Here is a 14,921-nt window from a genome sequence, read left to right on the forward strand (position 1 = left end):
TTAGCATCAAGACTTCAAATTAGCCAGCTATCATCAAAAATATAAAATGCTGTTTATGGAGATCAGTTTACATTTGTAATTACTGATTTTAAAAGTCTTTCTCCTGTTATTTTTAAAGGGTATGAAAATGAGCCAGTAACTTCCCTTTTTATATGATGAATTCTCAGTTTAATTCACTTTGAATATTTCTGTATCATGAGTATTAAATTCACCATATGGCAAGTTTTATTTTTTGTATATATTAATACATTTCACTCAGGAACACGTACAAAACAAAACAATCCAGAGGAAGTTTCATTAAATAAATTTATTTGTTAAAATAATTTAACTCCAAATACAACTGCTGAATTTGCCTTGAGTTATAACTACAATTCATGTTTTAATTGAAATGTCAAAGTTTAACAACTGACATTGTTACAAAACAATAAACTGTTGCTCAATTTTAAATGGTCAGTTGTATTAGAGCTCAACAATTAACTGTGAACTATATCTCTGGGAAACCCCAAATCAATAATGATAAGTCTGTTTCCAAAACCCACTGCAGTCATTCTTGAAACCCTGATCAAGATTTAATAGATGCACAATGACACGTTAATTAAAAAAAAAAAAGACCCCCATAGTCTTGAACATTTGATTGGCTAAGGAGACAATTAAAGCTCACCCAGTGCTAACACAAGACCACTGAGAAGAACAAAAACTCAAAAAGACAAAAAACCAACAGCAACAAACAAAATAAGCACTTTGGGATTCATACATACACAGACAGCATGCTCACTGGAAAAGGCCTGAAAACAAACAGCAGACATCCTTAGGCAACATTTCCTTATACAGAAGAGCAAATATCAGTAGTTTTACCACAGAAAAGTGATGGTAACTGTAGCAGTTAGAGTCAGAAGTTCAGTCCTAATTCTACAAACCAAAGGAGAAAATCATCAAAGCACCTTTCGATAGTTTAAGAAAGATTTCATGTAATACTTTTGATCAGATGCTGGCTTGTTTTGTGTAAGGTGAATAAAATGAGAGGCATCAGTTACCATCACTATCACAGCTTAAAAGAACCAAAAAAAAAGTTGCAACATAAAAGAAAAAAATTTTTTTAAATGCTGTGCCTTTGTATAAAATAAAACAAGACAAAACAAAAATAAAAGAAAATCTTATCACAAATAGCTAAAGAAAAAGTGGGTCTTTGGATCAAACCATAACATTTTTAAGGCATGTTAGAAAAACTCTCACTTATCTAGTTGCTAGTCTGATCAGGGCATAAAATAAATAGCGACACAAGGTCACCAACTTTTCTCTGTAGCCACTATTATATCATGTGCCAACAAATCTAATCTTTCTGTTCTTAAGCTTTTTATTAACATCTCAACAAACACATTCATTCAAGCTGCATTATATTCATACCAGATGAAATACCAACAGTAACACCACACGAGGGTTTCCACATTTCTGGGTATCTTTGATGCTTTGTCACTAAATACATAGGGCTGTGTGGAAACACAGATCAAGCAGCCAAATCAGTTATTATTAACATCTTTACAGTAAAAGCCCACCTTATTGTGTGACACAAACATTTTTAACTAAACTCCAAATTTTTAGATAATCTTTTCCAACTTACATTTTGCCATACCTTTCATGTTATGTAACTTATTTTTCTTGTCTGCATAGCAATCCATAACGTAAAACTGTAGAATCTTTACAGATGTTTTAATATGTAATCTTAGTTGTCAAAAATTGCTATTAAATATGGAATTCTTAAAAAAATTCTGAGAAGTTAGAAGCTTCAAAACTCAACCAATTCACTAACAAATATTTCTGTTTCAGTAGATAAATTGTACTTCTTGAATCTTTGATATTTCTACATGTTTGAGTCAAATCAACTTTTATATGATGAAATTTGTTTCAATAAAATTGATTAGAACTTTTTGTCTTAAAACAAGGTGCTTCATAATTAGGGGCTATAAAAATAACTATATTGAAGAATGCAAATATTGACAATTCAAAGACTTTTGACAACCACTGCCTGGTTTTACCCACATATATCTGTTTTTCTCATTGACAAAAAGCACTATCCACCTTTTTTCTATCCTGTAAGCTTAATAACAGTTTACCGAACACTTGGCGGGGGCGTGGGGGGAGGGGAAGGCGGGGGGGGGGGAGGGCGGGCTACCAATTATTTCAATAATGTATAAAAAACCACAAATAATTTAAAAGAAAAAATGTTTTTGATACACTATATTCTGCAGTATAGATTGCCAGTATAGGCAGTTATCTCCAACTTGTGCCCAATTCTTAGGAACAATAAACACACATGCATACACAAACATACACTCTTCTCTCAGTTACACACATAAGACCAGAGGTTACTTGCACAAGAATGTGAAACCAACGAAATGTGGGGTGGTATTTGGATCACAGGCTCAGTGATATTGCAGTTCTGAAGGCCAAATTTATCTCCAGAGGATCAGCTCAAGATACTCTCTTCAGCATTTATAACTGAAGTTAGCTGAAAACCCTTCTACTCTTGATTGTAAAACTTATGAATAGGTTTTTTTCTGTGCCATTAGTCATGCAAATGATAAATACTTCACGGCTATGAAAACCAAAAATGTCAGAGCTTGAGCACCTTTTCAAAACAAAATATTCACTCTATCTTTATGTGCCACTTCAGTAATCAGGGCAAAATTGTTATAAGAAAATCTTTATATAATTCTCCAGGAAAATTAAAGATAAAGGTTTTTTTTTGTCCCTTACCTTCCACTCTATAATTTATCTTCTACTTTTAAGTCCAAATTACTTCACATGGTTACTCAATTTTTTAAATGCCTGCAATAAAGCTCTGCTCCAGCAAACCTGATTTCGAAAGCGGGTTAGCCAAGAAACACACCACAACCATAGCCCTTAAAGGCAGGAAGGAATCTGCTGCTTTCACGAACTAAAAATGCCAGCTATTTGTACTGTCCTGTGAGGTGCTGCAAATGGGAACATGTGGATGCAACATGGCTTCATTTTCCTGACATGATGGCACTAACTAATCTACTAGAACGCTTCTTGTTAGTAAGGCTAGGCAATCGCTTTCCATCACAGCTGCTTCCTCTTGTTCAATAAAGGAATAAAGACCATCCTGCTTGGTTAACAGAGAGTGGGTTTGGGGTTTTAATTGGTATTAAACCCTTGTGAGAGCCTCCATTTTCTGTGGCAAAGCAGGTGATTTAACACATTCTAAAGCCAGATTGTATTTTTACACAATCTGTTCTGATTTTTGCTCTATCAAGGATTGATGCATGAGTTAGTTCCATGTCACAAATTAGGATAACATCTACAATTAAGCATCAATTTTGAAAAACAGAAATATGTCAGCTGAGCAAAGAATCTCTCCCTGTAATGCTGTTGGCAGGTTAGCTGTTATTACTTACTTGACGGAATACATTGGTTAGAAGCATTATCTCAATTCCTGAAATTCAGTACTCTCGTAGGAAAATATTTCTCCTTATTCTTTTTTTAAGAAGACAAAATATTTTAATTGTAAGCGGTCATAGGAATTCTTCTGTTTTCTCTCTCATGATTATTCTTAATTTATACAATAGTTGCTTCTGTCAACTCAGCAACAGTGCCATCATAACTTTCAAAGGAGATCACCCTGTAGATCGACTGGCTATGCCTTAAAGTTGCAGGTGCCTATAGAAGACTGAGGACAATGGTGAAAACTGTAGTTATGGAACCCAAATGCTACTCAGAGAGATCAAATGACAATCACCGCTCAATTCTGAATAAGGGCTGCTATTTCACTGTAGAGTCACACCACACAGCCTGCAAACTCCACAGTCGAGTAGACGAGGCTTGTTATCGCCTACAAGCTTGGGCAAATCCTGTCCAGGAGAGCCATATTTGAACGCTATTGTATGTTACATGCAGAGCAGCATGGGTCATCTTTGTCAGGCTGCGCAGCATAGTTCATTTGCCTCACAATTTCTGCAAAGAGTTCGTCCACCATCGTTTTACTCTTAGCAGAAGTCTCCATAAAGGGGCAGCCCCACTCTTCAGCAAGGGCTCTGCCTTCATTGGATGATACTTCTCTCTCACTTTCCAGGTCCACTTTGTTCCCAACCAGGATGACTGGCACTTTCTCATACCTATGAGAGAATAAGCAAAACACATACATATTGTAGAAGTTAGCAGAAAGTTAAACAGGTAAAATGTATTTTCTCTTTTTTCACTATATTCTACTACAAATATTCTCTTCAGTTGCATGAAAAATTATTTGCTCCACTCTGTCTGACACCTACCTGAGGGCATTTAGAAGCTGTTCTCATAGTGGATCATAAACAGGTTTTTCAAAATGATGTTTTTAATTAATCAATTATACATCCTTTAAAACCAACTTACCTTTCCAGACATATTTGGAAAATTATTCTCAGACTCTCAGAATAAATCCTCGTAGATGGATTAACGTAAACTTTTTTCCTTATAAGAGATGCTGACTCAGAATTTCCTAGTTGATGAGGTAACAGCTCTACTGAGTAAACCACTTATAATGTCAGCATTTTACATGCTCTTTAAGTGGACAAAACTGAGAATGTTCTAATAAGTTCCTAAATAACAAAAAAGCTAGCAGAAATCATTAGATTTAGAAAACCTTTATAAAACTGTTAGATTAGCCAGTTGAAAGACAATTATGGCTCTTTTCAGCCTGTCAGGGATTAAATATTTCAATCATTAACTTCATTTGGTGTTGTCTCTTCTTTTCCTTCCTACCTAGAATAGGTGTGCTATAGATTCAATGTTTGTGTCCCCCTAAAATCTGTATGTTGAAACCTAATCCCCAGTGTGACGGTATTTAGGAGGCCAAGCTTTGGGAGGTGATTAGGTCATGAATGGGAGTAGTGGCTTACAAAAGAGACCCCAGAGAGCTCCCCTGCCCCACTGCCACGTGAGGACACAACACTAAGATGACCAACTATGAGGCAGGGGAGCAGGCCCTCACCAGACACAGAATATGCCAGAGCCTTCATCTTGGACTTCCCAGCCTCCAATACTGTGAGAAATAAGTTTCTGTTGTTTAAGCCATGCAGTCTACGGTATTTTTGTTACAGCTGCCAGAACAGACTAAGAGAAGGTGTCTCTGAGTAAACATGCTTGGTAAGAGCTACACTTATAAAGATAACAAATGATATGAAAAGAACAAAAAAAGGATCCTAAATCATTTTGGTACTTAAAGATGATTCTCTCTACAATGGTTACTCGTGGTGTAAAAATACATGGTGCTCCTCTGCATATTTACTATTCTTGTTTATGTTTGTCCTAAGAAATGGTGCTAATATATTTTCATAAGGCTATTTTTATTTAAAACATCATTTTAAAAGCTTTTCGTAATTTTAGTATAAATTAATGTGTGTGTGTGTGTTTGTACTTTCTCCTAAGCAGAATACACATCTAATTTATAAAGGAAGTAAACTACAAAACTGCACATATGTGATAACATGTGACTGGACATTTGTTAGAAGAGAAAACTAACAGAGTCAAGACTTTACTGAGGCAGGATTTGGATAGAGTTTTTATCATTCAGGAAACAGAAGGATAGGCAGGCAGGTGGCGAGAGAGACGATACTTCCACAATTTCATCATCCTGTCACGAAGGTTCTCTCCACTCACTCTAACTTGTAAAGCAAACTAGATTCCCTACAGGGTCTCACTTTTTTCTTTGGCACTAGATCCAAAGGTCTCACAAGAGGGTATACTCCAGGCTGTGTGCCACTGAGCAATCTGAAACATAAAAACAATTTAAAAATGTGTAGGGATAACAACATCAAAGGTAAATCTAGAATTCAGATTTTATCATTTTGCAGGAAATGGATCTGGACAACTCCAACTTACAACAAAGGACTTCATATGAATTTACTGTCTAGCAACGGTGTCTTATGCTTTCTGGCCTCAGATCATACTGAGAGCTCTGAATATATGACACAAGGAGTTTTCACATCCTCTAGGACTCTTACATACAAACAATGATGTGTACCCCCTGGCCTACAGGAGGACAAATGGCAGTGAGAATGAAGCTGCATTACAAACACCACCTATCAGCTACTTCGCATACAAGCCCTCTTGACCTGCTGTAGGCAGAAGCGTGGCAGGGAGCTAATGTGCAGTCCTGTCAGGACGTCAGTTCCTAACCTGTTTTACTTATAAAGATGTACTTGCATTTCATTTTTCTTAAGAGAGTATATACATCACAGTGTGTTTTAAAAATGCTTTGTTTGGCAGTGAAGTAACATAAACATTAATATGATTCAGTAAAATTTATTGGTTGAATTTAATTAAGTTAAAAATTACTTTCAATCTCTGTTTATAATACTCAATAATAAAGAGTAAAGTGGTAAGACATCACCTTCTATTATTAGGCAAGTGATAAATATTTTAAGGAATATCTTTTAGTTTAAATATAGTATTTTATCATGTTTTCTACATAAAGAAATATCTCCCACACTTTTAATTAAAAACTACAAATATATGGATTTTTATTTTTTTAAAGGTTGGCACCTGAGCTAAAATTTGTTGCCAATATTCTTTTTTTTTCTTCTTCTTCTCCGGAAAGCCCCCCAGTACATAGTTGCATATTCTAGTTGTAGGTCCTTCTGGTTCTGCTATGTGGGACGCCACCTCAGCATGGCCTGATGAGTGGTGCTAGGTCTGCGCCCAGGATCCAAACTGGGGAAGCCCTGGGCCGCCAAAGCAGAGTGCAAGAACTTAATTACTGGGCCACAGGGCCGGCCCCTGGATTTTTAAAACTTGCAAAAATACCAAATCATTAACAGTTGTATGATAGAACCAAGAATCTGAATAAGTCTTGCCAACAGAATCTCAAAAGGGCAACGAGAACATTGCAAACACAGGTCCACATGTAAAACTGTTAAATGAAGATCACAATTTAGTCACTATCAGAGAATCTATTCATTATTATCACTAACTGCATTGTCAGTGGTCTCGTATTTTTTTTTTTTTTGAGGAAGATTAGCCCTGAGCTAACATCCATCGCCAATCCTCCTCTTTTGCTGAGGAAGAGTGGGCCTGAGCTAACATCCGTGCCCATCTTTCTCTACTTTATATGTGGGGGTGCCTGCCACAGCATGGCTTGACAAGTGGTGTGAAGGTCTGCACCTGGGATTTGAACTGGGAAACCCCAGGCTGCTGCGAAGCAGAGCTAGTGCACTTAACTGCTGCGCCACCAGGCTGGCCCCAGTGGTCCTTCCTAAAACCAAGATGCTAAAGACGCTAGAGAAATCTAGATTAATATCCTCATAAGACTTTAAAAGACTGAATAAGATCTTCAGGAAAGAAAAGGTATTCTGTACATTTCAGAATACCAGATGGCAATAAATTTTCTCTTTCTGTTAACCTTCAACTATGAGACAGTAAGAAAAGATTCTAAACTAGGATTTGGAGGCTCAGCTTCCACTCCTGCCAACGAGAGGCTACAAGACTGAGCAAATCATTTACTCTACTCATTTGTATTTCATTTACTTGTCAGTAAAAAAGGAACAAGAGTATCTGTTCTCACTTAACACACAAGGCTGCTGTAAAGGTCAAACGAGAGGATGAAGAAAAGACCAAGTAGAGATAAATGCAGGGTGGTGTTTCTTTCCTCTCCTGCTGGCTGATATGAGACCACAGCTTCAGTAGGTGTTAAGAAGCAGGAGAAATGGATCGAGGGAGGTGAGGAGCTCCTGAAGAGGGATGACCCAAGCCAGGGTGCTGTGGGGTGGGGTAGAGACAGCAAAAGAGAGACAGACAGAGCCAAAAGGAATAATGCAGCCACCCGACATCAGCCTATCCCTTCTTTTTCTTTTTATGTTCCCTGAGAGTGATTTTCTTTCTTTCTTTTTTTTTTTTCTGCTTTATCTCCCCAAACCCCCCCGTACACAGTTGTATATCTTAGTTGCAGGTCCTTCTAGTTGTGGGATGTGGGACGCCGCCTCAACGTGGCCCGACGAGTGGTGCCATGTCGCACCCAGGATCCGAACCCTGGGCCAGCGCAGTGGAGCACGCGAACTTAACCACTCAGCCATGGAGCTGGCCCAGCCTATCCCTTCTCTAGTCCCCCGTGCTGAGCATCACGGTATGAGGAACAAGAAAGGCGGAAAAGCCTTCTCCAAATATGGAGACCCACGGGGAAGGGAATCTGAGGAGGCTGTGGGCTGAGATGACAGGAATACGTCCTATACGTGAAGGTAAGATTTGGAGAAACTTGGATCCTCCCTAAGGAATATGGGTGAGAAGGAAAAGAAAACGCAGCAAAGCGTCGTGCTGACAGCATAGAGGAGGGTGTGAGGAAACTGGTCTTGCTCTTTGTTGTAGCAATATGGTGGATTAAAAAACAAACAGGCAAAAAACCCAGACCAGGACTCCAGTCCCAAAACTGCTGCTAGCGAGTTCTGTGAATTCAGAAAATTAATCTCTTGGCTCCTCAGTTTCTTGAACTAGAAAATGAGTGGGGCTGGATAACTTCTATGGTGCTCTTAAGCTCTGAACTTAAACATCAGAAGAGACATAGGGGGTCACTCCCAGAAGCAACACGTACCATTTACCAAGTAATTGCTGAGAGCTTAGCACTGTTCTAAGAACAATACCCAACAGGCCAATACTTACAAGAGACAGGAAAGCATACACCAGGAGTAAGGCCAAAACGCAGGGGGAAACCTCATCAGATCTCGCGGGGCCACAACACCAAGCAGCAGAGATTTTCAGCTCTACAAGAAGGGCATATACTGCCAGCGTGCTGACTCACAGGCAGAAGGCAAAGACGTTCTCAGGACCCAGGCAGTTCCACTCCACTGACAATACTGCTCCAACACAAACGTGGATGGTTTTTTTTTTGAAGATTGGCACCTGAGCCAACAACAGTTGCCAATCTTCCTTTTTTTTGTTTTCTGCTTTATCTCCTCCCCCACCCCCAATACATAGTGTATATCTTAGTTGCAGGTCCTTCTAGTTGTGGCATGTGGGACGCCGCCCCAACGTGGCCTGATGAGCCATGTCCACGCCCAGGATCCCAACCAGCGAAACCCTGGGCCTCCGCAGTGGAGCCCATGAACTTAACCACTCGGCCACGGGGCCGGCCCCTGGGATGGTTTTAATACACGAGTACTGAAGGCTCTATTGAAAACTGCCTGCCACTGCATAAATAATTAGTAATAAACAACCAATGTATTATGTATTTATTTAACTATTTAACTCATGTCTTGGATAACTTCCTACTATGTGCTAGAATGAAACACAGATGTCTGCTCTCACAGTGAGGAGTCTAGCAGAGGAGACAGACATTGACAACAAAAAAATAGGTAAATTATAGGTTTACTAAAAGGTGTTAAGTGCAATGGAAAAAAAGAAAATGTAGATCAGGGAGAGGGTTGGAGGCACAGGTGCAATTTTAAGTAAGAGGTTCTGGGTAGGCCTTGTTGGGAAGGTGGCATGTGAGTGAAGACGTGAATGGAGTTAGGGAGTTTCCAAGCATGTATCTGGGGGAAGAGCATTCCAGAGGGGATATGGACTAGACGGCTCGAAAGCCAGTGGGAGAATACATGGTGGTCCACGGGGTAACAAGTGGCCTGGGGGGGTCAATCTGCATAACCTCCTGCAACTAGAAGGCCTGCAGTGTAGGAAACTTGCTCGTTAGAGGCTACACAGAACTTAGGAATATGGGTGGCAGAAGTGGCCTCAGAAGACAAATGTGACATTTATGACAAGGACAACTATATTATTTAGTAAGATTAGGCACCTGGTTAGTGATGACGGCAGTTACTTTCATTTCATGTTCTATATTGTTTTATGAGTTGTCTTTTTTCCTTTTTCTAAACACATCATTTGGGAATGAAGTTGAAGATGCAAAATTCTACAAATATTGGATTTATGTATTATTGTTAACCTGATCGTGAGCAGGATATCACCTTGTCCACATTTTAAACATCAGCTGGTTTCTCATCAACTTCAGCACATCTTCCTTGACATTTCCTTTAAGAGCATGACTAGGGTCACACAGTGGCTGCTGCAGCTCAAATGATTTTAATTTTGTTCACAGTGTGTGGACAGACACTTGTTTTATTAACATACATTTTCATATTATTTATCATATTCATGAGCATGATTACATAATGTAGTAATAAATAACGCTAGGTCTTTTAAGCAGCTCTGCTTAATGCGTTGAACGAAACATCAGAAATACTGGCTTGAGTACCACTTAGCTCTAGAACGCTGATGGGCTTCAGCGAGGCAGCTTTGTAAATATGAAGAGTTCAAAAAGCGTTTGATGGGTTTATCAATGGACTTTATGTTCTTTTCTCCTTTTTTTGGTAACTGTCCTGACATGTGTATATGTGTGTGTATGTATATTTTACTCTAGTTGTGTCTTAACTTGGCTGACCATCAAAATAACTTGAGAATTAAAAAAATACTGATTCCTGGGGGGCCGGCCCGGTGGCGCAGAAGTTAAGAGCGCATGTTCTGCTTTGGCAGCCCGAGGTTCAGCAGTTCGGATCCTGGGTGCGGACATGGCACCACTTGCCAAGCCATGCTGTGGTAGGCATCCCATGTATAAAGTAGAGGAAGATGGGCACGGAGGTTAGCTCAGGGCCAGTCTTCCTCAGCAAAGAGGAGGACTGGCAGCAGATGTTAGCTCAGGGCTAATCTTCCTCAAAAAAAAAAAAAACCACCAAAGACTGATTCCTGGGTCCTACTGCAGAGCTACTGAATTTGAATTTGTGGGATCAGGACCCAAGAGCCTATTAAAATCTCTATCTATAAGCTCTGAAGACTAATTGTGAGGTTCAGCAAGGTTTAGGAATCACTGGCCTAATCTGCTACTTTATGACCCCCAAACAATATTCTATGTGTATAGTTCATGGTTTTGTATTGTGGCAAATCCAGAATCAATTCCTTTTTCCCTTCATTTATTCACCAATCATAAGTTGTAGACAGATACTACTACTGTCTACAGTTCCTTTAAGTTCCTTCTGAGGGTGCTGTATTGTAGCATATTAAAAGAAGGCCATACTTGACATGAATTTTATCATGCTGTTCTCTTCTTAGTCATTTTTTCACAAGGAGGTTGAAATACAATTCTCTTTGAACTCAGAAATGAGAATCAGAAAGATTTCTATAGGTCCCCTTGTTCAACCTTCTACCCATTGTTAAAAATCTCATCTACCAAGAGAGTCTCAAGGCAAAATGTCAAAACACCTGATGCTTCAATCACTTGCACGACAACTTTACCAAACAGTTATGTAGCCTACATTTGAACATGTTTTCTGATGTGGAACTCTTATCTCAGGTAACCCAATTTGTCCTTTCTGTCAGTTCTGTTAAATGTTAGTGTTACATAGAGACAGAGATTGGACTGGTGGTTACCAGAGGGGAAAAGGGGAGAGAGGAGGACAAAAGGAGTGACTAGGCACATGTGTGTGGTGATGGACTGTAATTAGTCTTTGGAGGGGGGGTGAATGTGATGTAGTCTACACAGAAATCGAAATATAATGATGTACACCTGAAATTTATATGATGTTATAAACCAATGTTACTGCAATAAAAAAAAAAAGTGTTAAAAAGTCAGTGTTGGGGCCGGCCTGATGGTGTAGTGGTTAAGTCTGCGCACTCTGCTTCGGTGGCCCGGTATTTGCAGGTTCAGATCCTGTGCCTGGACCCACACACTGCTCATCAAGCCATGCTGTGGCAGCGTCTCACATACCAAGTAGAAGAAGACTGGCGTGGATGTTAGCTCAGGGACCATCTTCCTCAAGCACAAAGAGGAAGATTGGCAACAGATGTTAGTGCAGGGCCAATCTTTCTCATACAAACAAAAAAAGTCAGTGTTGAAAAGTTTACCCCTATCTAATGAGTTGTGTCTGTAACATGCTGTCCCTTCTCACAGGTTCTAGTTCTTACACCATTTAGAATATAGAAATATTTTCTTTTCTCCAAAGTGAAAATAGGTTTTCTTCCCCTTCTTCCTGCTCAAATTAAATAATACATAATGCTATTAAAAAGCAAATCCTGGCAATATTTAAACAGGCAAAGAAGAAAATGAAAAACATTCTTAATCTCACCCCCATGAGAATAATCACTGTAACTATTTTGGTGGATATCCTTCCAGACTATTTTCCTATACAGTCACGTGCCACGTAACGTTGGGGATTTATTCTGAGAAGTGCATCATTAGGCGACTTTGTCACTGTGCAAACATTATAGAGTGCACTTACACAAACCTGGATGGTACAGCCTACTACACACCTAGGTTATCAGATACTAATTTTTGGGATCACCCTCATACACATGGTCCATCATTGACCAAAATGTTATGCAGTGCATGACTGTACATATCTACATAGACACAGGTATAAATTTTTATAAAAGGAGATTATACCAATTATATTTAGTACCTTCAATTTTCACTTAATATCACGGAGCTTTCCATTTCAATAAATGATATATATTACATTAATGGCTAATTACCATTCCATTTGATAGAACCTACACTATAAGTGTACCATAATTTAATTACTCCTTCCCCCTTACTGTATATGAAGGCTTCCCATCCCCATTTTTTTCACTACATAAACAGCAATCTGATCAACTACACCTAGAAATGTGATTTCTGTCTCAAACATAGGTGTGTGTGTGTACTGCATACCCTTTGAAGCAGAAAAATCACATTTCCAGGTTAGTTTATCAGGCTATTGTGCGAGCATGCACACACATGCACACATGCAATTTCAATGGACATCTGGAAATTTATACTACAACCAATAGTGCTTAAATTGAGTGTGCTTGTTTCCCCACTCTTAGGACTGATGTTTTTAATCTTTCAGTAAAGTATTATGGCAGTTCTGAAGAAAGAGGATCACATTTGGCTAGGAGCTGAAGGGTTCTACCACAGCTTGCTAGTATGAAACATCATATTTCTCTTAAGGATGGAAAACATGAGAGAAATAAAGCTGCCTTCTTCCTCTAAACTGACTTGTTTTGAAGTGACTATTTTATCTTAAAAGCGCATTTCTGGTGATTTAGCTTGAATAATGAGAGGAAGTGACAAACCTTTGCTCTCACTTTCTCTTGGTGTCCAAACGTATAGTGAAGAAGAACAGAGGGAAATTTGTAAATGTAACATAAAAAGTAAGAATAACAATATTAAAAAGATATTGAAAGCTATCAGGGATACTCCTTACCAATGTAAATAAAAATAATCTTCCTTTCATAGAAATTAAGAGCTGACACTATATCAGAACGGATTCCTAACAGTTTATGAGGGACCAACTGGTGCAACTCAAGCACTTTAAATGAATTGTATTAAAAAGCCACTTGAGGGAGAAATATTTGTAAAGCTTATATCAGATAAAGATTTTTATCCAGGGACCAGCCTGGCAGCATAGTGGTTAAGTTTGTGTGCTCTGCTTCGGTGACCTGGGGTTCCTCGGTTCAGATCCTGGGCGGGGACCTACACAGTGCTCATCAAGCCATGCTGAGGTGGTATCCCATATACAAAACAGAGGAAGATTGGCACAGATGTTAGCTTAGCAACAATCTTCCTCAAGCAAAAAGAGAAAGACAGGCAACAGATGTTAGTTCAGGGCCAATTTTCCTCACTTAAAAAAAAAAAAGAAAAAGAAAAAAAGACTGTTATCCAAAATATACAAAGTCTTAAAATTCAACAAGAACAAAGCAACCCATTAAAAAATGGGCAAAACACCTTAACAGACACCTCATCAAAGAAAGTATACAGATGGCAAATAAGCTTATGAAAAGATACTCCACATTATATGTCATCAGAGAAATGCAAATTAAAAGACACCACTACACGCCTATTAGAATGGCCAAAGTCCAGAACACTGACAACAGCAAATACCGGAGAGGCTGTGGACCAACAGGAACTCTTGTTCATCGCTGGTGGGAATGCAAAATGGTATAGGCACTCTGGAAGGCAGTTTGGTGGCTTCTTACAAAACTACAAAACTGTACATACTCTTACCATAGAATCCAGCAATCCTTGGTATTTACCCAAAGGAGCTGAAAACTTACATCTATACACAAAATTAGGTATGGATGTTTATAGCAGGTTTATCATAATTGCGAAAACTTGGAAGCAACCAAGATGTCCTTCAGTGGGTGAGTGAATAAACAAATTGTGGCACATGCAGACAATGGAATATCATTTAGTGTTAAAAAGAAATAAGCTATCAAGCCATGAAAAGACAGGGAGGAATCTTAAGTGTACATTATTAAGTGAAAGAAACCAATCTGAAAAGGCTATATACTGGTTTATATGTGATTTATATATGATTTCAACTACATGACATTGTGGAAGAGGCAAAACTATGGACACAGTTAAAAAGATCACTGGTTGCCAGGGAGTGAATGGGGGAGAAGGATGAATAGGTAGAATACTGAAGATTTTCAGGGCAGTGAAAATACTCTTTATGATAACATAATGGTGGCTATACATTGTTATATATTTGTCCAAACCCATAGAATGTACAAGACCAAGAATGAACTCTAAGGTAAACTATGGACTTTGGGTATTATGATGTGTCAGTGTAGGCTCATCAGTTCTAACAAATGTCCCATCTGGTGGGAGATATTGATAGTGTGGGAGACTATGCATGTGTGGGGGTAGGGGGTACATGAGAAATCTCTGTATCTTCTCAGTTTTGCTGTGAACCTAAAACTACTCTAAAGAAATAAGGAAAAAAGCCACTTGAGGACTTCTAGTGTGGACAAGGTAGTCTTAAGTCCACTAAAGCTTTTATCTTCCATTGATTACAAATAAAAACAAAAGCAAGCAGATTAGGGAGGAGAGTCAACACCTGAAGAAAGATCCATATAGAGGTGAGTTTCCTGGTTTTTCCCTTTTCTCTTGTGGCCTTGAGCTGAGCGAGGGC

At 38.8% G+C, this 14,921-nt stretch overlaps 1 protein-coding gene across 1 annotated transcript in view; it reads right to left on the reverse strand.

The window, feature by feature from the left end:
• Nucleotides 1-292: 292 nt before the first annotated feature.
• The window catches only part of RAP2A (RAP2A, member of RAS oncogene family), a 49,480-nt gene continuing 34,851 nt past the window's right edge, over nt 293-14,921 (reverse strand). The window contains exon 2 of the mRNA XM_046664806.1: nt 293-4,133. Within this exon, the coding sequence (XP_046520762.1) occupies nt 3,896-4,133 (238 nt within the window). The 3' untranslated portion in view covers nt 293-3,895. The remainder of the gene's footprint in view (nt 4,134-14,921) is intronic.

The sequence above is a fragment of the Equus quagga genome, chromosome 6 (assembly GCF_021613505.1).
Source record: "Equus quagga isolate Etosha38 chromosome 6, UCLA_HA_Equagga_1.0, whole genome shotgun sequence".
In the NCBI taxonomy this organism is placed as follows: Eukaryota; Metazoa; Chordata; class Mammalia; order Perissodactyla; family Equidae; genus Equus; species Equus quagga.